This window comes from Gekko japonicus, unplaced genomic scaffold (genome assembly GCF_001447785.1).
Source record: "Gekko japonicus isolate JY-2015 unplaced genomic scaffold, Gekko_japonicus_V1.1 scaffold1492, whole genome shotgun sequence".
Taxonomy (NCBI): Eukaryota; Metazoa; Chordata; class Lepidosauria; order Squamata; family Gekkonidae; genus Gekko; species Gekko japonicus.
Window position 1 is genome coordinate 305,296 of NW_015173716.1, and position 25,677 is coordinate 330,972.

At 49.3% G+C, this 25,677-nt stretch overlaps 1 protein-coding gene across 1 annotated transcript in view; it reads left to right on the forward strand.

The window, feature by feature from the left end:
- SPRYD3 (SPRY domain containing 3) overlaps positions 1-18,633 on the forward strand; it is a 60,754-nt gene extending 42,121 nt beyond the window's left edge. The window contains exons 8-11 of the mRNA XM_015423331.1: positions 958-1,015; positions 11,498-11,617; positions 13,840-13,997; positions 17,883-18,633. Coding sequence (XP_015278817.1) covers positions 958-1,015; positions 11,498-11,617; positions 13,840-13,997; positions 17,883-18,017 — 471 coding nt within the window. The 3' untranslated portion in view covers positions 18,018-18,633. The remainder of the gene's footprint in view (positions 1-957; positions 1,016-11,497; positions 11,618-13,839; positions 13,998-17,882) is intronic.
- Positions 18,634-25,677: the final 7,044 nt, after the last annotated feature.

Sequence of the window (25,677 nt, forward strand, 5' to 3'; positions counted from 1 at the left end):
CCCCATAGCTAGCAATCCAAAACAGTCCAGTGGCACCTGAGTGGTGGGTGTTGCCTTCTGACACACTTCCGGTGATGTCAGGGGGTGTGGCATATGCAAATAAGTTATGCGAATGAGTTATGCTAATGAGCTCCTGCACCTCTTTTTCTACGAAATGACCCCTGAGTTTACTCATCAGAACGTTACGGGGAACCCTGTCAAAAGCTTTACTGAAATCCAAGTAAACAAAATCAACAGCACTCCCTCAATCCAGTAAGCTCGTTTCTCAATCAAAGAAGGAAATGAGGGTTGGTCTGGCAGGATCTGTTAGGGGCAAATCCGTGTTGACTTCCCCAGGTCACCAAGGCTCACATTGCTCCTTTGGACTGTGGATGGAACCTGGGACCGTATTCCAGAGCAATAAAGCCCCTTTTAGTAGATCCAGGAAGGGCTTTCATTCCTCTTCTCGCTAGCAGGTTTTGCTTGCAGGTTTTGCGTGTCTAATCCCTGAAATAATTAACCTTGAATGAAGGGAATTGGTCCCTTCAAATGCCATGCTGTGTTCCTAAGACCGTGTCCTGGCATTGTGAAGAAAATAAGTGCCTTCGGTAGCTTGGGCAGCCAAGATAGCCTGGCTTGACCCGAATTTATTGGAGTTTGGGAGCTAAACAGGATTGGCCCTGGTTAATACTTGGATGGGAGACCACTAAGGAAGACCGGGGTTGCTGTGCAGAGGAAGGCAATGGCAGACTACCTCTGCTCCTCCCTTTGCCTGGAACACCCTGGGATTGGAGTCTCCATAAGTCAGTTGCAACTGGAGGGCACCTCCTCCTCCTTGTCTAGCTTGATGGTTAGTTTGCAGACTCCACTTTTAAAAATCACAAATTAACAACTTGATCCTTGTTTGTTGAAGGAATCCTGGGTGGTTAGATAGCAGTGTTCCATGAAATGCCTTGTTCTCTCTCTTTCTTGCCGTAGGACTACCCGAAAAACCGGCATCCTGGCTGGAGCAGAGGATCTGTAGCCTACCATGCAGGTGAGCAAGAATCTGCAGTACGACAAAGCTGAAGGATGTAGTGGGAAGAACTGATGGAATGGTTAGAGTTTGCATTTCGATTTACTTTCCTCGGTCTCTTTCTTGCTTGCATTTCTCTAAGAATGTGACCATTCTGGGTGGGATGGAGTGAACGGTGTCTGTAAATCGCGAAACCCATGGGACACCAATGAATACTCCATGAAAACTATTGGATGCACTCCCCAAATCTCCAGGAATTTCCCAACCCGGTGCTGGCAACCCTAGCTATGATGTATATTTGATTTGCACAAGGTGCCAGTCAGGCCTAGATGCAGCCCCATATGAGGGCAAATCCTAGAACACAACCACTATTTTGTTGTGGCTGTGCACTGTGCAGGATAGGGGTGTACACACACACATAAAAATGGTATATTTTGGGATCGTGTGTATTGAACCCGAAAAATATCAGTATTCTCCGATATTCTGGAATCCCAGTATAGGTATGATATTGGGATTCGAGAAATAATCGGGATTGCCGAATTTTTCAGCTCAGCATTTAAACTCACGCCATGGCTTGCAAAATAAAGGATCATCCCTTTAGATACGTGAGGCTTTTAAGAACATAAGAACATAAGAGATGCCAATGTTGGATCAGGCCAAAGGCCCATCCAGTCCAACACTCTGTATCCCACAGTGGCCAGAAATACCAGTGCCATCAGGAGGTCCACCAGTGGGGCCAGGACATTAGAAGCCCTCCCACTGTTGACCCCCCCCCCCAAGCACCAAGATGACAGAGCATCACTTGCCCCAGAGTCCCTATCTATACCTTGTGGCTAATAGCCACTGATGGACCTCTGCTCCATATGCTTATCTAATTCCCTTTTGAAGCCATCCATGCTTGTAGCTGCCACCACTTCCTGCCCTGCAGCTTAAACTGTGGGCCAGGAGAAGCTGCCATTCGGTATTGCCGTGCCAAGCTGAATAAAAGCAGACCAAGATCGGCTTTTATTGGGACTCTCGATATTGGTAGCCAATTAAAGATTAGAGAATTCAATTCGGTTTAGGAAATACCCGAAAAATACTAATAAGGTGTTTATCGGGTATTTCTTTGGCTCAGTAAATACCGAATTCACACCCCTAGTGCTGCGACATTGATAGTAGCAGACAAGCCGTTTTTGGATTTAGTTTATCCGCTGTTCTTGGTCACCCATCAAGGGGACTCCAGAAATTCTTTGGAACACAGCTGGGATCCAAAGAAACACTAAGTTCTGACCTCTCGGACTCTTCCCCCCCCCCTTCTGTTTCAGGCTGATTCTCGGCCTGGCTCCAGCAGAGCAGGGAGTGGCTGCTGTCCTGTCATCACCTTAAATTCCAGTCTGCACTGGACCTTGCCTCCCTCCGTGTTCTGTCCTTTTGGCCTGGGTGTTTTCCACCGTGTAGATAGTCTTGCTAGGCTTAGCTCCTGCCCTTTCTTTCCAGAGCCTGGAGCCAGTTGGAGAAAAAGACAGCAGCTCTGTCCAAGAGTTAAGTCTTTCTCAAGATGACCCTCTTCCTTTCCCCACCTGCTGTTCTATCACCTGCTTTGAACCAGCAGGCACGTGAAATGGGTTTAACCGGTTGCATTTGTAAATCAGTCAGTCAGTCTGCACTGGAGCTGTTGCCCATCCTTGTTTTTGTTTGGTTAAGTGTTGCATTGAGACCGAGATGCCTGGGATCCAAGTCCCAGCTCTGCCAGGAACTTGCAGCTCCCCATTTCTCGCATGACTTTCAGAGGAATCTGCATCACTTAAATAGTCACAAATGAACGAAGGAAATCTTATTCACTCGTGAGAGCTGTACGGCTTGGTGTAGCGGTTAGGCGTGCGGACTCTAATCTGGGAGAATCGGGTTTGATTCCCCACTCCCGCACATGCAGCTGCTGGTGTGACCTTGGGTCAGTCACAGTTCTCTCAGAGCTGTTCTCTGAAGGGCAGTTCTTGAAAGAGCTTTCTGAGCCCCACCTTCCTCACAGGGTGTCTGTTGTGGGGAGGGGAAGGGAAAGGAGATTGTAAGCCGCTCTGAGGCTTTTTTGGGTGGTGAAGGGCGGGGTATAAATACAATCTCTTCTTATCTTCAGTAGAGGCAGAATTAAGTATATTTTGCCTGGGCATGGCACCTAGGCTGCCCTTAGTCACCAAAACTATTTATTGGCACTATTATTGATTCTGCACCAAGGAAAGTACGATTCTGCAATTGCCAGTCTACATTGGTATGTGGCTAGCGCATGCTTGCCTGTGTATATATTGATTTAGCAAGCCGTGAATAAACTGTAGTTAGGGCAGTACGCAAGGGGACAGCTGGTGTCACAGGCACTGTCCTAATCCTTCCAGGGGCAGGCAGTGCTTAGCTTGCCAAGGGAACCCGTGGTCTATATATCTGATTTGGATTAGAGGTACCAGATCTGGGATCACCAACTTTTTTTCTCCTGGGGGCACCTTTGGCATTCTGACACAGTGTGATGGGCACCGCCACAACACAGCTGCCTCAAAATGGCTGCCGCAGGAGGCAGAGCCAGCCACAAAATGGCTACCGCAGCTAGTTACACGCTGAAGATCCTTGTTCGGTGCTAGCAGCTGATCCCAAAGTAATATTTTTAAAAAGCTGCACAGCTGATCAAACCTCCAATGGCCGAGCAGGAACCTTGCTGGGCAAAAGCCTCACCCGACCCCTGCCGACCTCCTAAAAACACTTGGCAGACACAGTGAAAAGTGTCTGTGGGCGCCACGTTGGGGACCCCGTACTAGATAAATGAATCCAAAGAAGAGACAGAGTGCTGCACAGAAGACCGAAACCCCAAATTCTTCTCAGATGGTCATCCCTTTCGTCCCCTCTTTCTGCCATCTTACCAGTTGCTGAGAGGCCTTGGGGAGGGGGGGGGAGGCTTAAAGGCTGGAAACTTGCTTAATTTCTTTTTAAAGTCCATGGGAATTCCACACTTTATATCACCTTCAGAATTCACAAGGAAGGGTGGAATGCGTATGCATACGACGGAGTCAGTGTCCCGTATAAAACTAAGACCAAGCGGATAAACACTTGGCATCTCTGGCAACTGGCTATGCTTCCTAGGGAAACTTGCTTCACCATTTTGAGATCTGTTGCTATAAACCAAAAGTCAAAAGATTGCTGTGACTCAGATAACGAGTTCTGCGGCCAGCTGGCTCGTGCCGATTTTCTCTTCCTGTCAAGGCCAGGAAGATCCCAGGCTCTCTAGCCTTCACCATCTGGTGTGCATTTGACACTTTCTGTGATTTGTAATGGTCTTCTATGTATTCTTGAAATGAACAGGGTTCCCCCCCCCCTCAATGGAGAAGCTACATCCAAGGACTCTGGTTTTACTTTGTGGCCTGAATTGAGGAGGTCTTGCCAGTACTGGAGACTTCACAGTTGTTGGTAGAGGTGGACTTCGATGTCCACCATGGATTTGCTGTCCATGGAGTGGCTCAGGACTTCGTGGCCTCTGTGGCAAACGTGGAGCTGTCTCAGGATCAGTGTTCCCTCTAACCTGAGTTAGTGTGAGCTAGCTCACAGTTTTTAAACCTCTGGCTCACACATTTTTGTCTCAGCTCAGGAAGGATGGCTCCAGAGCAAACGTTAAGTTTGCAGCAGCCAAATCGCTCGCTCACAACTTTAATGCCAGTAGCTTACAAAGTAGAATTTTTGCTCACAAGACTCCACAGCTAAGAGGGAGCATTGCTCAGGATATGTCTGAGCCCACAAATGATTCAGGTCTACACAGACCGTGTCTTACATGCTTGAAGAGAGGTTTGGTAAACGGGGAATCTGAAAGTCCGCTGCTACCGTGGAGCCCACCAGCAACGTACCCCCTGCAAAGGTGGACAGCATGACCCCGGAGGATCATCAGTCTTGTTGGTTTTCAGGGTTCCCTTGGAGATGTTGCCTGATGTCATTCTTGTGGCAGTCCTTTTGAAATGAAGACCTTTTCCCGGCTCCTTGGCATGGCTTCTCTCAGTGGTCATTGTCCACTAGATAAGGTTTCACTCAACACCTTGGTGTCACAAGCCACGGATAACACAAGTGTTGGGTCAACTGCTAGAAAGTGGAGAAGGAACTTGGGCCAAGTTTGGCATAACGCAGGCAGGAGCTCATTCCGAAGCTATGGCAAAGGGCACTTTTTAATCTCTGTAGCTGTGGTAGATGGTCGTTGTCCGAACAGTGTGGACCCACCCTGTACTCCTTTGCGATGTTTATGTGGAACAGTCTGCAGATAAATTCTATTGCATCCATTCCAGCTCCAGCATCCCCTTTGCCATCAGTGTCTGACCGGAGGTCCACTCAGTGCCTTCTTATCACTCTTGTGTAGATGAGCGGTGTGGCAGTCTTAAGGACACAGACAAGGTTCTAAGGGGGGCACCAAACCTTTGCCCTTTCAGACCGGGTGAGGCTAACTCAGCACCTTGTGAGTTCCTCCCTAAAAGAGACTACTGCATGGCTGTTCCTGGGGGGGAAATTCCAGAGGAGACCCTTCAAACCCAGAAAAGTATTGATAATTAAAGGTCGGTAGCTGTGCTACTTTGTAGCACCAAAATAAAATGGGTGTCCAATAAGGTTGCCAGCTCCGGGTTGGAAAATACCTGGAGATTTTGGGGGTGGAGCCTGAAAAGGGCGGGGTTTGGGGTGGGGAGGGGAGGGGCTTCACTGGGGCATAATGCCATACAGAGTCCACCTTCCGAAGTGGCCATTTTCTCCAGGTGATCTGATCTCTGTCGCCTGGAGGTCAGTTGTAATCCCTGGAGAACTCCAGCCACCACCTGGAGGCTGGCAACCTTGGTGTCCAGGGCCTTCCTAAAGTATAACAAAATTTAATTCCCGTGTTGGCTTCCGTGAGTCAGAGCTGACTTCATCGAACGCAAGCCACTGAAGAAAAATCACCTGCCTGTTGGTGTTGGAGAAGTGGTGGCTTTTAAGCTCCGTGCCTGAATGAGAGAGTCAAGATCAGGAAGGGAGAGGGCCAGGATAGCCCCTGACCCCTCCCTATGATAACTTCCTGATACAGCCACATTAATGGAGAAATGCGAGGTGGCTCTGTGCATAGAGGGAGAATGAGGCCGTTAAAGTGGACTGTAAAACGTCCGGAAACACCCAAAAAAGGATACCCCATTTTCTTTTTCTTTTTCTAAACCTCCATAGTTCACCATGTGTCGGAAACTTGCTTTTCTGCCTGATCTCCTAGTTTTTATAAAACTTGTAATTTTTTTAAAGGAAAAGCCTTCAGATATTGCTCCCTCTCCTCAACAGACTAGCATCTTGAAATGGAAGAACCCATTCTGCCTCTTCGGTATTCTGCCATTTTAATTCAACAATAAGCTTGTCCCTTTTTCTCTGTAAGAGTCCAGTAGCACCTTAAAGACTAACAAAATTTGTGGTAGGGTAGGAGCTTTCGTGAGTCACTGCTCATTTCTTCAGATACAGATAGAATGCGAGTCCATCTGTCCTGTATGTTGGGAAGTGGAGTGATTTCAGATGCCAAATGACATTAGCAGGCAAATGACAATAGCAGGCATGATTCGATTACCCCTCGATATGCTGAGGGGTAATAGGCATGGAGAAATCAGCATTGGTAATGAGACAGGAAACCTAGGTCTCAATTCAGTCCAGGTAGATACATTGTCTTGAGCTTCATTATCAGTTGCAATTCAGCAGTCTCTCTAATGTCCCTTTGAAATTCCTTTGTAAGATAACTGCTACTTTTAGGTCAGCAACCAAATGTCCTGGAAGGTTAAAATGTTCCCCTACTGCTGATGTCATTTTGCATCTGAAATCACTCCACTTTCCCAATACATAGGACAGGTGGACTCGCATTCTAGCGGTATCTGAAGAAGTGAGCAGTGACTCACGAAAGCTCCTGTCCTGACACAAATTTTGTTAGTCTTTAAGGTGCTACTGGACTCTTGCTCTTTTCTACTGCTAGAGACAGACTTAACACGACTAGCCATCTTGACCTTTTTCTCTGGAGTGTAAAGCAAGCCCTCCACGGTGGGAGACCACAGCCTTGGAAGAGAGGTGGACTGCTTAACCCCACCTCTCTCCAGGAAGGACCTTCTGTCTCCCTTCCTTTCCTCAGTCCCTGTAGGCCTTCCCAGCCCCCCTGCTTCATTCTGATCAGTGTTCCCTCTAAGCTGAGTTAGTGTGAGCTAGCTCACAGTTTTTTAGCCTCTGGCTCACACATTTTTGTCTTGGCTCAGGAAGGAGGGCTCCAGAGCAAACTAATTTATGCAGCAGCCCAATCACTCGCTCACAACTTTAATGCTAGTCACTCACAAAGTGGAATTTTTGCACACAAGACTCTGCAGCTTAGAGGGAATATTGATTCTGATCCCCCTTTCCTGCCCATACTGTGCTGAGGGGGGATTCCCTAAAAAGGCGCTCTGGCTTGGCAGGCCTTTGCGATTTTCAACACACTCTGGAATGTTTACACAACATTGTTCCCAAAGTCTCCTTAGCTACAGGGGGAAATATTTACTGCCCTTTTGCCGAGGATCCTGCCTCTTTCGTGGAGGCAAAAGGGCCTTGGCCGCCAGCCTGTGTTCCGGGCGCCTGCGTCCACCGCATAGCTGAACCTGGAGAGACCAAGCCCATGCCAGGGCCTTTCAAGTGGTCTGTGGCCCTGTCTTTCCGCGCCCTCCCTTTCCCTTTTGTTCTCAGCTGCCCGGAGGCAGGGCATAACCCCAACCTTCCGAACTTGCCTGGCTTCGATCCTGGGTGATGAATGGTATGTTTCCCCCTCTTCGGCCTGGTAGTGGAGCTGCCTGGTGTTGACTGAGCCAGCTCACTGAGTAGGAACTGTGGGATGTTTCCTGAGGTACAGGTATATCCAGCCATCTTGACAAATAGGTTCTTGGAACTGAAACCGGGCCCCGCTCAGATGAGGCCTCTGTACAAATGCCTGTTGCCTTCCTGTGTACAACTGTTCTTAGCTGTGGTCTGGACCCAAATTGCAGCCGTTGCACTGAATGGATTTCTGCTGAACAAAGTTCACATCTAGTGGCACCTTTAAGACCAGCAAAGTTTTATTCGAGCCATAAGCTTTCATATGCAGGCATACTTAACATAAGAACATAAGAGACGCCAATGTTGGATCATGCCAAAGGCCCATCCCGTCCAACACTGTGTCACACAGTGGCCAGAAATACCAGTGCCATCAGGTTGGCATACAGCATATTGAAAGTGTTTAACAGGTGCAAGGACCAAACTGTAATAATGAGCTTAGTTTACGTGTTCACCATTTGTTTGGGTTTAACTCTGGGGGAAACATAGTGAAGGAAATAATATGTCAAAACTGGAGATCGATGGGCAGAGTTCTGCCATTTACCTTCCTAAAGCAGGGAATTCCGGCTTCTGAAGGAAAAGTGCCGCCATTGCTGAGGGAGGATGGGAAGAAATGAATACCTTCCCAACTCCCCCTTAGCTGTAAGTCACAGCCAGGAAAACATATAGCTGGTGGAGAAGAAATACGTTCTAGCTTCCTGAAACCTGCGTTTGGGCAGTTCTGGTTGCCAATAATATAGCTCTTATCATTGGACGGATACATTGAAATGGCACTTACCGCCGGTCCATACTTACCGGTCCATACATATAGGTATGCAGGTGAGCGGCAAAGTAGCATACAGCATAATGAAAGTGTTTAGCAGGTGCAAGGACCAAACTGTAATAATGAGCTTAGTTTATGTGTTCACCATGTGTTTGGGTTTAACTCTGGGGAAAACATAGTGAAGGAAATAATATATCAAAACTGGAGATCGATGGGCAGAGTTCTGCCATTTACCTTCCTAAGGCAGGGAATTCCGGCTTCTGAAGGAAAAGTGCCGCCATTGCTGAGGGAGGATGGGAAGAAATGAATACCTTCCCAACTCCCCCTTAGCTGTAAGTCACAGCCAGGAAAACATATAGCTGGTGGAGAAGAAATACGTTCCAGCTTCCTGAAACTTGCGTTTGGGCAGTTCTGGTTGCCAATAATATAGCTCTTATCATTGGACGGTGTGCTTTTTTCTCCTTCCTGCACTGATCACCTTTATTTGTTTTCCTCGTGACTTAAGAATAGCTTGATGTACAAACTAAACTGAGGCTATCGTACTTGGGTCACATCAAAAGGAGACAAGACTCACTGGAAAAGACAGCCATGTTAGCGAATGTCGAAGGCAGTAAGAAAAGAGGAAGGCGTTGTCAACGTGCGACGGATGGACTCGGTGGAGGAAGCCAGGGCCTTCAGTTCAGAAGACCTGATCAAGGCTGTTAATGTTAGGATGCCTTGGAGGTCGTTAATTCATAGGGTCGCTCAGGGCTTTCTTTGTAGAAAAAAGGAAAAGTGCCGCCATTGCTGAGGGAGGATGGGAAGAAATGAATACCTTCCCAACTCCCCCTTAGCTGTAAGTCACAGCCAGGAAAACGTATAGCTGGTGAAGAAGAAATACGTTCCAGCTTCCTGAAACTTGCGTTTGGGCAGTTCTGGTTGCCAATAATATAGCTCTTATCATTGGACGGCGTGCTTTTCTCCTTCCTGCACTGATCACCTTTATTTGTTTTCCTCGTGACTTAAGAATAGCTTGATGTACAAACTAAACTGAGGCTATTGTACTTGGATCACATCAAAAGAAGACAAGACTCACTGGAAAAGACAGCAGTGTTAGCAAATGTCGAAGGCAGTAAGAAAAGAGGAAGGCGTTGTCAACGTGCGACGGATGGACTCGGTGGAGGAAGCCGGGGCCTTCAGTTCAGAAGTCCTGATCAAGGCTGTTAATGTTAGGATGCCTTGGAGGTCGTTAATTCATAGGGTCGCTCAGGGCTTTCTTTGTAGAAAAAGTCCAGCAGGAGCTCATTAGCATAATAGGCCACACCCAAGAGCAGAGACTCATTAGCATATTAGGCCACACCCATGACAGCACAGCTCATTAGCATATTAGGCCGCACCCCCATGTTACCAGAAGTGTGGTCATCCAGCCACACCCACCTTTTGCTTGTTATTCTGTTTACCTTCTTTGTTGTCAACACCCAGGGCTTTTTTTGGAGCAGGAACTTCTTTGCATGTTAGGCCACACACCCCTAATGTAGCCAGTCCTAATGAGTTTCTGCTCTTGGGTGTGGCCTATTATGCTAACGAGTTCCTGCTGGGCGTGGCCAACTCAGGAGCCAGCCGGAACTCCGTTCCTGTGCGTTCCTGCCCAAAAATAGCCCTCGTTCTAGGTTGGAAGCAAGTTGGTGGCACATAATGCGTACGAAGTAGAGTTCAGCTGAATTTTTCATGTCTTTCGTATCAACACTTGTGTGTTTGAGGGAGAACCTTTCCTCAAATGCCTAAGCCGAACTGCACGAACATCAGTAACTTAAAGTAAAGCAATTGCAGTGTCTTTCTGCTATTGTCTTTGGGGGTGAGAGCCTCAAAGAAGGAGGCGAGGGGAGACCACTTCAGCCGCTTTCTTAACACTCTGCCCTGGCCTACTTTCACCCCGATGAACGCCGAAGGTGTCCCTTTGCTTTTCATCCAAAGCTCAGCTCGGGGAAGCCTCTGAGCTAGGGATGCCAGCCTCCAGGCGGGACCTGGGGGTGCCCTGGAATTACAGACCTACAGCTTATCTCCAAACTACAGAGGTTCAGTTCCCCTAAAGAAAATGGATGTTCTGGAGGGCGAATTCTGTGGCATTGTACCCCATTGAGGTTCCTGTCCTCTCCAGGCTCTGTCCCCAAAGCTTCAGGAGTTTCCCAACCAGGATCTGGCAACCCTATGTTCCCCCTCCCCAGCCAGTGGCCAGGGGGGACCTGGCGACCCTACCCTGAGTCCTTGGGAGCAGCAGGGGTGTCCAAGCCACGTGCTTCTGACTAAGCTCAGAGAAGCTCCCCAAGCGGACTGATCTGAAGCTGAGGTAAAAAGGTAAAGGTTCCTTTCTCGAAAGCCAGTCGAATCCGACTCTACGGTTGCGGTGCTCATCTCCGTTTCAAGGCCGAAGAGCCAGCGCTGTCCAAAGACATTTCCATGGTCATGTGGCCGGCATGACTAAACACCAAGGCGCATGGAACGCTGTTACCTTCCCACCGAAGTGGTACCTATTTATCTACTTGCAAGTTCTTCCTTTCGAACTGCTAGGTTGGCAGGAGCTGGAGCCAGAGACGGGAGCTCACTCCGTCATGCGGCACCTGGGTCTTGAACTGCTGACCTTCCACAGCCTGCAGTTCAGCGTCTTAACCACTTGAGCCACCGCAGCTTGAAGCTGAGGTAGCATCCCTTTATATAGTCTCTTTAGCCCTCCCACCCAGACCATGGTACTGGGGCGGGACCAGGGCAGAACAGGTGGCAGCAGTATATCTCAGGGGAAGTCCACGGTGTTTCCATCTAGATTTGGAGGCATTTATTGCACTGTGTTTATTGTGTGCGCAGGCTGGGTCTTTGGGAAATCTTGCATTATAGTCGGGGTGTGCGTGAACCCTTCCCCAACCTTTCCCCCTCTTTTGCAGACGACGGCAAGATCTTTCACGGGAGTGGAGTAGGGGACCCCTTTGGGCCCCGCTGCTACAAGGGTGACATCATGGGCTGTGGGATCATGTTCCCCCGCGATTATATCCTCGACAGTGAAGGTGAGCATCGAGAACTTGGTGAATCGTGACACTGGGTGAGGGAATAAGTACGTACGTTGCAGTCGGTGGACCCTGGGACTTGACTTGGATTGGCGTGAGTCTATCTAGTTCAGCAGATGGTTCTCCTCCGGTCAAGGACATCCCCTGTCTGGGAGGGGCACCTTCAAGCTGCATGCAAACAAGAAAGGTGTTTGGAAGTCATAACCCCCAGGAGATTCTTTTGTTCTCTATGGCTTTGACAAAGGGATGGTCTCCCCGCTAGTCCCTTACAGGGACTTCAGCCATGTGTTTCCATCAGAGAATATCCAGAAGAGAACCATGGAATGCCGGTTTGGTGTAGTGGTTAGGAGCAGTGGACTCTAATCTGGGAGAACCGGGTTTGATTCCCCACTCCTCCACATGGAGCTGCTGTTGTGACCTTGGGTCAGTTAGGAGTTCTTTCAGAGCTGTTCTCTCAAGGGCAGTTCTCAGGAGAGCCCCACCCACCTCACAGGGTGTCTGTTGTGTGGAGGGGAAGGGATTGGAGATTGTAAGCCGCTCTGAGACTCCTTCGGGTAGTGACGGGTAGGGTATAAATCCAATCTCTTCTCTTCTCCCATGGCCAGTTTTGCACTTCCTCTCTTCCACGTTTAGAGGCAGGGAACTTCTGAATGCCAGTGCTAGCAGGCAACATTATGGGAAGGCCTTGGTCTCTGTGCCTTGTTTTTTTTGGCCCTCCAGGGCGCTGAAGTTTGGATGCTGGACTAGATGGACCCCACTGGTCTGGTCCAGTAGGGCTGTTCTTCTTTTCTCCCTCCCAGTACAGAGAGGATTAGACCAGCCCTTGCAAATGTCTGAATGCCAGTGTTAGCAGGCAACATTATGGGAAGGCCTTGGTCTCTATGCCTTGTTTTTTGGCCCTCCAGGGCGCTGAAGTTTGGATGCTGGACTAGATGGACCCCACTGGTCTGGTCCAGTAGGGCTGTTCTTCTTTTCTCCCTCCCAGTACAGAGAGGATTAGACCAGCCCTTGCAAATAAGTCCACCAAATTCACCAACTCACTGAGATCTTTACTTAGACCTTCTGTGATGGCCTGAAAGGTAAGGAAAAAGGAGGAGCCACCTTTTTAAAGCTTCCTTGCTTGATTGTTCGGAGGACATTCTTATTTGCCTTAGGCAAACAAAGGGGATTTCCCCCAGTTTGGATGCATTCAGACAGTACACCTGTGTCCTTTCTTATTCTGGCTTTGTTTCTGAAGTTTCAGAACTGTTGGTCTTTAATAAACACGCACACACACCGATTTTGCCCCGTCTGCCATTTCCCCTTCCTCTGGGAGCAAGAATGTCTGGCTTCTGGATAAAGGGAAGTTCCATTGATTCTGGAGAGGAAGAGCTGAGCCGGGGGAGAAAAAAAAAGAAAGCACCGCTGGCTGAGAAGAAGAATAGAAGGCCTTTTCGGTGGCAGCCCCAGAATCATGGAATAACCTCCCCAGTTAGGTGTGCCCGGCCCCCCTCGCTTTCGATCTTCAGGAGGCCATCGAAGGCAGTTGACTGCATTTGACTCAGTTTTTATCTATTGGCAGTCCTAATAGAAATGTTAACGTGTGGTCTTTTATGCGTCTTTTCAATAACTGTTGCTCTGTATACATCACAAGCAATGCTCCCTCTAAGCTGTGGAGTCTTGTGAGCAAAAATTCTACTTTGTGAGCTACTGGCATTAAAGTTCTGAGGAAGGGATTTGGCTGCTGCATAAATTAGTTTGCTCTGGAGCCAGCCTTCCTAAGCTGAGACAAAAATGTGTGAGCTGGAGGCTAAAAAACTGTGAGCTAGCTCACACTAACTCAGCTTAGAGGGAACACTGATCACAAGCCGCCTTCAGTTCTGCAGGGCCGAAAGGTGGGTGATAAATGTTTAAAATAAGCAATAAACGAGCCGCAGGAAGTTTGCCCGGTGGCCCTAGATTATCTCTGACTCGCACATTATGGAATACCTAGGTCGGGCCCCCAACCCTGATATGAGTTGCAGTATTATGGGGTACCCCGCATATGAGAAATGAGAACCCAGAACTCATGTCTGATCGTTACACAGAGTGGGGGACCACAGGCCCGACCTGTGTACTCTGTAGTGTGTGAGTTGGCCCTGCTGAGCAGAATGTGCATAGCTGTTGAGTCCAAGCATCATCCTTCTCTGGTGGGAGATCCAGAGTGCCACCTCCTAAGACTTGGGTTTGTGGGTGTCCCGCAGGCGACAGTGACGACAGCTGTGATACGGTGGCCCTCCGGGCCAAGCCCCCCCGCGGTGTGAGAAACGTCCTGTACCTGCACCAGGAAGCAGAGGAGGAGGAGGACGAAGAGGATGACGGGGAAGACATGGAGCAAGAGCACGAAGGCAAGAAGGTGGTGGTAAGTGTTTGGGCCGGGCTCGCGGGGGGAAGTGAGGAGTTGCTGCAAGAGTTCCTGCCGTGGCGCCAGCACTGCTTGTCTCGTGCCGTTTCCTGGCAGAAATTAGAGGGCCTCATCCATGTACACGAGGAGAGGTCTATGCAGGCAGGGAGTCACTCCTAAAGTGCATCGAACCGGGGCCATTGAAGGGCTTTAAAAGTTCTTGCTCAGATCCTGATCTTCACGATTGTTCATCATCCTTCCATTCCATCGCCCACCATCCCCCTCTCCCAGGAAAGTTTCTTTGCCATCAGAATTAATTGGGAGATCTAGTTATACAGCAAGTTAAGTAGATAAAGGCAGTGTGTGTGGCTGGAATTCTTCTGGCTGCGTCTTCTGGACTACAGAAGTATAAATTACTTTATTTACTGATGAGGGGAGGCATGTGAGCCTCTATCATTAAAAGAGTAGTATATACTTGTTAAATTCGTGATTGGGGCTGTGTGGATTCTGTGACCATGCAGAGCAAGGACTGGAATCCAGGCGCAGAATCCGGCAAGCTCAAAATCTTTACTGCTCAATCATATCGTTATTGTTAGAATCGTAGGGTTGGAAGGGGCTTCCAGGGTCATCTAATCCAACCCCCTGCACAATTGCATGAAGTTCACAAATACCTCCCCCAGTGACCCCTGTTCCACGCCCAGAAGATGACAAATAACCTCCAGGATCTCCAGCCAAACTGGCCTGGAGAAAAATTGCTTCCTGACCCCAAAGTTGCAGTCAGCATTTCCCTGGGGGTTCACCCTCTGTGTTCAAGTATTCATGGCTGGAAAACATAGCTTTGGAAAACGTGCAGCAGTTTCTGTTTAGAAAAAAACATTTATACTCACCCAGACCCGGAGAGCCCAGGCAAGCCGGATCTCGTCAGATCTCGGAAGCTAAGCAGGGTTGACTCTGGCAAGTGCTTGGATGGGAGCCCTCCAGAGAATACCAGGGCCGGGAGTCAGAGACAGGCTATCAAGCCACCAATGCTCCCTCTAAGCTGGGGAGTCTCATGAGCAAAAATTCTGCTTTGTGAGCTACTTGCCTTAAAGTTGCGAGTGAGCGATTTGGCTACTGCATATATTAGTTTGCTCTGGAGCCATCCTTCCTCTGCTAAGATAACAATGTGTGAGCGGGAGGCTAAAAAACTGTGAGCCAGCTCACACTAACTCAGCTTAGAGGGAACACTGCAAGTCCCCTCTCTGAAAAACATCCAGGCCCCCAGTAGGGGTCGCCAGAAGTCGGCCATGACTTCCAGGCATGCAAGCCCAGGCATGCAAGCACGCACACGTGCGCGCGCACACACACACACACACACAGATTTATACTCCAGCGTTCCCAGTGGCTGGGGGTGGGGAGGTGGCGAAAGCAGAGGAGGAAGACATAGAATTTGCATCGATTAAGGGAAATCGTCACACCGCTTATTGTTCTTTGTGATTGGTAGATTTTAAAAAATTACACACAACGAGCAAATTGGGGAGGAGCTGTGGCTCAGTAGCTAGAGCCTTTGCTTGGTATGCGGAAGGACTCAGGTTCAATCCCCGGCATCTCCAGTAAAAAGGATCAGGTTGGAGGTGATGTGAAAGGCCTCTCTGCCTGAGACCCTGGAGAGCCACTGCCAGTCAGAGTGGATTCTACTGACCTTGATAGACCCAGGGTCTGATTCAGTAGAAGGAAACATTGAGGAGGGGCTATGGCTCAGTAGAAGAGCCCCTGCTTTGCACGTAGAAGGTCTCAGGTTCAGTTCCCAACATCTCCAGGTAGGAGGTGATGGGAAAGACCTCTCTGCCTGAGACCCTGGAGAGCCACTGCCAGTCTGAGTAGACAATACTGACCTCGATGGACCGATTCAGCAGATGGCCCGATTCAGCAGAAGGCAGCTTCATGCGTGTTTCACGTGTGCGTTTCAGATTGTCTTTCATTTGCTTGAAGGTCTCAGAGGGTAGTTTCACAGGAGAGAACGTGAGCTGCTTCTGTTTGCCCCCAGGGGCTCCAGATCTTCACTAGACATTGCCTGCATGATTTACACTTTTGGTTTGCAGCCATGAGGGCTGAGAATATAGTTTTTTTGTTTTTTTTTTAAATCAGTCTCCCAGCCAAGAATCATAAGATGCTGGCTTTCTGTGCCTGATTAGCCCACTGATTTCAGTGCCTTGTATGGACTTACAGAAAGCACACAGCCCCAGTGAAACACATCTTTCCCCCTGAAAAGTTCATTCTGAAGGCTGGATCCTGCATCCTCAGTGTGCCAGGAGAGGGCCGTCAGATGGGCAGACATGCAGTTCCTGCAGTTTTGGTCTGCCAGCTCTCCGGACAGCTGAACCCAGGACGGCTGCTGTTCCCACCTCTCAGTCGCGTGTAGGTCAAGGGATGGGTTATGCCCTTCTGCACATCAGGAGGCTTACCAGTGTCTCCTTGGGAGTTTTCTGCTACTTTTCCCAGGATAGCCGAAGAGCTGCGGATCTGCTTCTCGCTCAGATGCCGTATTTGTCCACCTGTTAGGTGGACATTAGGCTGTTTTATTTTATTGTTTGGCATTTTTGCATTTTGTGTGTGTGTGTGCCCAAGGCCTGGAAGTCACGGTGATCTCTGACAACTCCTACTGGGGCATGGAGGGCGTTCAGAGAAGTGGCTTGATATCGCCTGCCTCTGCCTCCCAACCCCAGTATTCCTCGGGGGTCTCCCATCCAAACACCAGCCAGGGCCGGCCCTGCTTAGCTTCCGAGATCTGACGAGATCGGGCTCACCTGGGCTACCCAGGTCAGGGCATCCCTTGAGCTGGTTTATGTCTTTCAAACTCATGGAACAATTGAAGGCTTGTCCCAGAGTGGACACATGCACAGCTTTTCTGTGTGTTTCCCCTTATGCTAGGAGTGCTACTGGAGGCTTCCTGCCTTGGGAAGCCTCCGATCGAATTCCAGTTCCCTGTGAGGTTCTAATCCTGTTTGTGGGCTTCCTAGAGTGGCTGGGAGGGAGGGAGAAAGGCAGCAGTTGGCTAGGGGGCTCTAGGGCACCTGGTGGGGCTTTAGGGTATGCGATTAGGGGGCTCAGCCCCTAAAGCCCCACTGCTGGCTACGGCCCTGATGGTGGGTTAACAGAGCTGGATATTATCAGATATTGCTGCACCTCTAGATTAATGGCTCCTACCTGTCAGTTCAGGGAGGATTATATGAGAAGTGTTTGGGAAACTGAACAGTGTGGGATAAAGTTGTCACTGAGTAGCCAGATACGAAGGAACAAAACCAAACGTTTAGACCCAGGTGCCAATAGTGTGCACTTGTCTTTAACGTAAGTATGGGATTTCTGTAAACGAAAATTAGGAACACAAACTTCATGCCATTGATTCACCACATACAACTGGCAGTGGCGTGTCGCTTAGGAAATTTTGATTTTGAAAGGCTTTCCATGAATTAAGAACTTCATCAAGGAGACTGCATGTTAGATTGAGATCATATGATCTATGGGTGGAATCCAGGTGCTGTGGTTTCAGTGTTTACAAATCAAACATTTTGTTTGTGCGTATGAAACCAGCTGGGGTGGGTGGGTGGAATATTGGGATCTGATCATCTCCTGTACTGGGAGTGAAGAAGGGGGGGGGGTGCTCACAATCTGCTCTGTCCCAGGTCCCTGTAGACTTGCCTGTGACTGGGCAGAGTCCCTCTTTCTATTCTTAAGGAACAGATCCGCTTCTGTTGGCCACTTTGGTCAAATTAAACATGTGCAGAGTTTTATCGTACACTTCCAGATGCCCAATCAGTCCACAGCTGGGGAATGTCTCTAAAACCTCGGATCGGCCAGCCAAGAGTCAGCTGTTGGGTGGTGGCAATCTGAAGCTCCTGACGTTCTCTTGTCCACCCCTCCTAGGTGTTCTTTACCCGCAACGGGAAGATTATTGGCAAGAAGGATGCCGTGGTGCCCTGCGGGGGCTTCTTCCCCACCATCGGGATGCTGAGCAGCGGGGAGAAAGTCAAGGTGGATTTGCACCCGCTCAGCGGCTAAGGACTTGGGGGGGGCAAAGGGATCCCCCCGTCTCTTTCATTTTGCCATTCCTTGAGGCTGCCTGATTTGATTGTTTGGGATGTTCTTCATTGCACTTCCAGCCTCCACCTCCAGGGGCAGCATATTTTTTTTTTGTCGGTTGGGCCGTATAGATGTCTGTATCTAACATCACCTGAGCCGCTTCCCTGTCTCTTTACTGCTCAGTCACGATGGCCATTGGGCCGCTGCCGGATGCTGGAGAAATCCTGGGGCCCTTGTTTGTGACAAGGCCTGGGTTCAGGTGCTGGTGGCAGAGGTGTCTTCCCACCTGCCCCGGCCTGCTTCAGGGAGCAGTTCTGAATGTTGCATGTGGCCCGCGGATCCTTGTCCTTTGGAAGAAAGGCTGGGATGGGGCTTGGCAGTTCCATGCTCGAAGCGCGCAGAAGGGGCCGGGGCGAAGGCTGCCAAGCATTAATTCAGATGTCGATGGAGCCGTATCGGTACCCTCTGTCATGGCTGTGGACACTCCCGGTATTGCCCTCTAAGACGCCAGAATGCTGCCGCCCCAGCGGTGCCCACCAGCCCCACAAAGCCCTTCTATTGGTCTCCCTCCTCCCCCACCTCTTACAGCACTGTAACCCCCATGAGTGGTAAGATGCTTTTGAAATAGACTGTAATTACTTGCAGCTCCCTTCCTTGGGACTCCCATCTTTCCCGGAAGAGGATGGGTGAGTGGGTGGGTGGGTAGGTAAGAATGGTAGGTGCCTTGTGGAATGCAGATCGTCGTCTCCCTGTGGGGTAGTCTTGAGGCGAGCACTGGCCTCTCTACCCCACATCCCGCCCACCAACTTCTGAAAGAAAGGCTTTGGTGTTTCCCCTGTTACAGAATTGTCTCCTGTCCCCCTGAACACCAACACCTCTTCTGCCAAATACTGTCCCTGGAGGGGAGGGGGGGCGGCTCCTGCCCATTTGCCATTCCCGAAGCATGGCGGGGTTTTGTCATTGCGTTGTGTAGGTCCGGGGCCGCGCCACCCTCTGGAAGAGAGGATATCGATCCTGGTTCTGATGCTGCTGTGTATCCCTCTTCTGTTGCTGCTGTCATTGCGATTCAGCTCTTGTCGATTTCATGTTTGGGGGGTGGGGTGGGGAAAGACGAATGCATTGTGCCCTGCAATTGAATACATAATTTGCCTTCCACTTTCTTCCCTCTCTCCTTTTTATTTAGAACTGCGGAGGAGGCAGCTCTGCCCTGTCTGTCCTCTGTCTCGCTCGCTCGCTCACTCACTCTCCCCCAGGCCTCCGGCTTGTTCCATAGTATGGCTGCCTTGCTCCAGCTTGGTGATCGGACAAGGTTCTATGGGAGGTGGGGGGAGATTGGTCGTGGTGGGCCAGAGAGGCCGGGCTCCCCCTCACACACACACCCACACCCACATACCAGCTCTGTGATCTTGGATAGCCACCAGGAAGCCTTTTTGCTTCTGGAGAAGGGAGCCCTGAAACCCAATGCACTGCTTCCCCCTTGTGCTTAACCAGTCTGATGGGTAACCTGGTTCTGTCGTGCTAGTCCTGTTCCACAGTGGAGGAGTGGGGCAGGAGGGGGCACAAGTCTCTTTTTTGGTGGCACGCAGATGTCTTGTCCTCAACCCTCCCTCGGGACAGTCAGAGGTTGCCTCCGTCTTCAACCTGGCTCCGTGTAGGAGGGGGCACAAGTCTCTTTTTTGGTGACACACAGATGTCTTGTCCTCCACCCTCCCTCGGGACAGTCAGGGGTTGCCTCCGTCTTCAACCTGGCTCCGTGCCCCCATTGCAGGTTTTTGCTGATGGATATAAATATCTCACACACTCGTCAAGCTTAATTTCTGCTGCAGAAGAGGGGGGGGAGTGCCGGAGCCTGAGAGGTCCTGGCAGCATTCTGTGGCAGAAGGATCCTCGGGGTGACACCTTTCCTGTGTTGGGGACCAGTGTTCCCTCTAAGCTGAGTTAGTGTGAGCTAGCTCACAGTCATTTAGCCTCTGGCTCACAGATTTTTGTCTTCGCTCAGGAAGGAGGGCTCCAGAGCAAACTAATTTGTGCAGCAGCAAAATGGCTTGCTCACAGCTTTAATGCCAGGAGCTCACAAAGTAGAATTTTTGCTCACAAGACTCCACAGCTTAGAGGGAGCATTGGTTGGGGCCTTTATAGAGCAGGTACGGGGAGGCAGGGCTGCAACCCCAACGCAAGCCTCTTCCTCTGCAGTTTCTGCCTGCCTGGCTCCTGCTGCCTCTGTGTGAATCGTTCTACACTCAGTAAAGCCGAAGCGTCCGTATTTATCAAGCACGTGGAAGAGGCCTCCGGCTTGTTTCTTTTTAATGTGCACCTCTTGCTTCTCCCCCAACTCCACCCAACTGTGCTCCGTTTGGGCCTTCAGCTCACCAGTTGTCCCTCCTCTCTATTTTTTCTGCATGTGCCTGTAGTTAGAGCCCCCAAGTCCCCCCCCCATCTTCCCCTTTGCAAGAATGGGGGGAGGAGAGGAAAAGAAAATGTGGGCAGGGAAGGGGGGGCCTGCTGGCAGTCGCGGGGGGGGGCTGTCAAAGTTTGGTGTGGTTAAGTGCACACAGGGCTCTTTTGTAGAAGAAGCCCAGCAGGAACTCATTAGCATAATAGGCCACACCCAACAAAACTCATTAGCATATTAGGCCACGCCCCTGACAGCTCATTAGGCCGCACCCCCATGTTACCAGAAGTGTGGTCATCCAGCCACACCCACTTTTTGCTTCTTATTCTGTTTACCTTGTTTGTTGTCAAAACCCAGGGCTTTTTTGTAGCAGGAACTCCTTCGCATGTTAGGCCACACATCCCTAATGTAGCCAATCCTAATGAATTTCTGCTGTTGGGTGTGGCCTGTTATGCTAATGAGTTCCTGCTGGGCATGGCCAACTTGGGAGCCAGCCGGAACTCCGTTCCTGTGCGTTCCTGCCCAAAAAGAGCCCTGAGTGCACAGACTAATCTGGGAGAACCAGGTTTGATTCCCCACTCCTCCACTTGCATCTGGCTGACAGGAATGCAGATTGGGAGAGGGAGAGGGAGCAACCCAGTATTACAAAGGGTGGAAACGCACAAAATTGGTACGTAGTGGCACACACGCTCACTTCCTACTACTCTATTGTATAATCTACTTGCTTCCTGGTGTATTTCGATCTGCTTTCTCTAAGGAAACTCAGGGTGGTGTACGTGGCCCTCCCTTTCCCCTTTTTCACCCTTGGCGTAATCCTTTGGGGTCAGTGAGGGTGAAAGGGGGTGACTGGGCTCCAGGACACTCGGCGAGGTTCACGGCAGAGTGCGGATTTGGATCTGGCCCTTCCCAGCCCTTAAACTGGTGCCTTGCAGTGTCTTTTTGCTGGTTTCCTTTTTTTTGCATGGCATTGCGTTACAGCACTGGTTCTTTACATGTTAGCAACCCAAATTGATTTAAGTCTGATTGGGCAGATTGTGACGTCCATGCGCTCTTCCCTTGCTGCTGCCCACCACTCCACCCGCTTCTCAAAGCTGTGTGTGCCCCACGGGAGGGGGGGGGCTTCGGTTCCCGTGTGTCCTCCAGGCAGCCCAAAGAGAACAGTACCAGCATCCAGCAATCCTTTAAAAGCAAGTTTAGTCAGAAGGTTTGGATGGTCGTACACGGCCTACAGCGCCAGATCTCAGAGACTAGCCACAGCCTCACGGCTCAAAAAAACAACCCGGACTTCTGATCTCTCTCATTCCTTGGCTAGAAGATATGTCCTTATTGGTTAATTACTTCTCGGTGAGCAGAGGTGGAAAATTTTCAGAGCTGCCCCTAGAAACCAGAGAGACCAGCATCCTGCAAAACCTGGTCGTCCATTATTCAGCAATAGGCTGCTGTTGTCAGTGGACTTGGAGTGGCATAATACTTTGCATCGGAAATTCAGAGGGGAAAACCCCAGTTTGAGTTCCCAATGGAAGTATTTATTTATGTATTTATTTTCATTACATTTATACCCCGCCCTTCCTGCGAACGGGCTCAGATTATACAATAGAGTAGTAGGAAGTGAGCGTGTGTGCCATTATGTACCAATCAGACTACATTGACACTATTAGGACTATACCTTCTTGGCATATTTCCCAACCAGTGTTCCCTCTAAGGTGAGTTAGTGTGAGCCAGCTCACAGTTTTTTAGCCTACGGCTCACACATTTTTGTCTCAGATCAGGAAGGACAGCTCCAGAGCAAACTGACTGATGCAGCAGTCAAATCACTTGCTCGCAACTTTAATGCCAGCAGCTCACAAAGTAGGATTTTTGCTCACAAGACTCCACGGCTTAGAGGGAACATTGTAAGCAGAGGTGGAAAATTGTCAGAGCTGCCCCTAGAAACAGGAGAGACCAGCATCCTGCAAAACCTGGTTTTCCATTATTCAGCTGAAAACCACAATATGCTGCTGTTGTCAGTGGACTTAGAGTGGCATAATCCATTGCATCGGAAATTCAGAGGGAAAACCCCAGTTTGAGTTTCCAGTGGAAGTAACTACATTGACATTATTGGGACTATACCTTCTTGGCATATCTCCCAACCTCTTAAAAGTTCATAGATTGGTTCTGTATACATTTTTAGGCCAACTATTTTGAGATGACCTGGAAGGTGGGTGGGGTGATGGTTTTTTGAGCTTTTCACTGTTCAAAAGGGGGGGACATTTTCATATTAGTCTGATGGACACAAAGCTGCTTTTCCTTCAGCCTACAAGAAACCTCCAGATCCCTTGTTGGACCGCCCCCCCCCCATGGCTCCCACTTTGACAAATCTTTGCACATGGGCCAAACCCAGTTAAGGGTCTTCAAGTGTTCTGTATACATTTTTAGGCCAACTATTTTGAGATGACCTGGAAGGTGGGTGGGGTGATGGTTTTTTGAGCTTTTCACTGTTCAAAAGGGGGGGACATTTTCATATTAGTCTGATGGACACAAAGCTGCTGCTTTTCCTTCAGTCTACAAGAAACCTCCAGGTCCCTTGTTGGACCGTTCCGCCCCCCATGGGTCCCTGGCTCCCACTTTGACAAATCCTTGCACGTGGGCCAAACCCAGTTAAGGGTCTTCAAGTTGGGGTGGCGCACTCCTGGACCTACTGAAGGAGATGACTGAAGTGAATGAGCTCTGACAGCTGGCTTCAAGGCTAAGTAGCACCTTAGAGACCAACAAGATTGTGTGTTTTTTTAGGGGGTTCTAAGATTTCAAGAGTCAGCGCTCCCTTTGTCAGAGATTGGCCTCTCGGGTGCTGCTGGGCTTGAATCTGGCTGTTCAACTGCAGACCACAGCTGCCCTTTGAAGTTAGCCTCCTGGCGTGTATCTGGAACGACGTGGGACTGGGTTCCAGTGTTTGGAGCTGATTTGTTGTTGTTCAGTCGCACAGTCGAGTCCGACTCTTCGCGTCCCCATGGACCGGATCACTCCAGGCCCTCCTGTCTTCCGCCGTCCTCTGAAGTTTGCTCAATTTCATGTTCGTTGCATCTATGACACTGTCTAACCTTTGCCGTCCCCGTCTTCTTTGACCTTCATTGAATCTGGCTGCTCAACTGCAGACCACAGCTGCCCTTTGAAGTTAGCCTCCTGGCGTGTACCTGGAGTGACGTGGGACTGGGTTCCTGTGTTTGGAGCCGATATCTGGTCTTAAAGCTAACCGGGGATCCCTCTGCAATCAGGTAATCCTGGTTGGAGAAACTCCGGAGACCGAACGAGAGAGACGTGGGTACACACGAAATAAAGTACAGCAGAAGCGAGATTTTTCTTCTTGTTATGTGTTAAATTTTAAGAAGTAAACTTGCTTTATCATTTGTACACAAGGGAGGGGGGAAATACAGATATAAAAATAATCAAGCTTCGTGCTGCTGCTTTCCCTCCCTGCCCCCCCCGCCCCCCACACACATACAGATATATATTATCAAGACATCTCTGGCTAACACTCATATATAAATTCTTTAGTAGACAAAAATAGAACTCTGTACTAAACACAATCCCCTCTCCTTTACCCTCAAAGAATTGGGGGGCTACCGGCCAAAGGCCCTTTGGCAACCAGCTCATCTTCACCTGCAGCTGTTCTGTCCCTGGCGATTCTAGATGGTGTCCCCTGCCTCGCTCAACACAAGTGCGCTAGAGCACAAGTCCCCGGTAACTCTTGTGGAGGTTTCCATGTGTCCCAACCAGGAAATGTATGTGCAATAGCGGCAAGATTTCACGTCTCGTCCAGGCATCAAAACAGAAGCAGTTGTCCAAGACGATAGTGCATAAAGCATCACACAATTCCCAGTTTTCATATATATATTTAAAAATACCAAGGTTCTAGTCATCTTTGTATCGTAGGAGGAAAAATGATACAAAGAGGACATTGCTTGCTTAAAAAATGAGATTTCTTTGCTAGAGCGCAAGTTCCCGGTGCCTCTTGTGGCGGTTTCCATGTGTCCCAACCAGAAAATGTATGTGCAATAGCCGTAAGATTTCGCGTCTAGTCCAGGCATCAAAACAGAAGCAGTTGTCCAAGGCGGTAGTGCATAAAGCATCACACAATTCCCAGTTTTCATTTATATATTTAAAAATACCAAGGTTCTAGTCATCTTTGTATCGTAGGAGGAAAAATGATACAAAGAGGACATTGCTTGCTTAAAAAATGAGATTTCTTCCTGTCCAAAAAGCAAGGGCAGAGGAAGATTCGTTATTGTGTAAGGCGTCACTGAGTAAGGCACTTTTTCATATCTTTGTAAGAAGGGTTGGGGCGGGGAGACCCAATCGCAAGACCTGACCCTGAGCCACAGAGACAGGCACACAAGACTTTTCCGAAAATTGCTACTTTGCTTTATCTCACTGGAGAAGTTCACTTTGTCTCAGTGGATTAACAGCACTGCTCTCATAGGACTGGGCCATGCCTGAGAACAAGTGGGACTCTAATGCGCATGAGCATATATATATGCATATATATATATTTATTTATTTCCTGGATAATCCACTCCTGATCCAAATGCTCAGTCTGATCCAGTGGCGGACTTACATTTTTGGGACCCTGAAGCTGGAACTGTTATGGGGGCCCTTTCTCAACCAGCAACAACAGGGCAACATTCAACAAGGTCCAAAGGGCCTTTGCTGCCGTTGCAAGGACCTTGAGGCCCAAATCATGCCTGAAAACAAGTGGGACTCTAATGTGCATATATATATTTCCTGGATAATCCATTCCTGATCCAAATGCTCAGTCTAATCCAGTGGCGGACCTACATTTTTGGGACCCTGAAGCTGGAACTGTTATGGGGGCCCCTTCTCAACCAACAACAACAGGGCAACATCCAACAAGGTCCAAAGGGCCTTTGCTGCCCTTGCAAGGTCCTTGAGGCCCAAATGGCGGAGAACGGGGTGGTGGGGTGGAGCCCTTGAAAATGGGCCATACACCAGCAAATAAGGTCTGGGTAACCGCTGTTCTGCAGGCCCCTGAGAAAATTTTGAAATTTGATCAATTACAAGGGCCATTTTGAGGCCACATGAAACGGGTATTAGAGCATATTCTAAGGTCAATATTAAGTACTCGAACCCATTGGCTTATGATTCTGTCACTAAAATAGCCGTATTTTAATAGCAAACTCTTTATTAAAAATTCCTTCAATTTTGTTGAAAAATTCACTCAATTAAAAAGTTGCTTCGGGGCCCTGAAGCTTA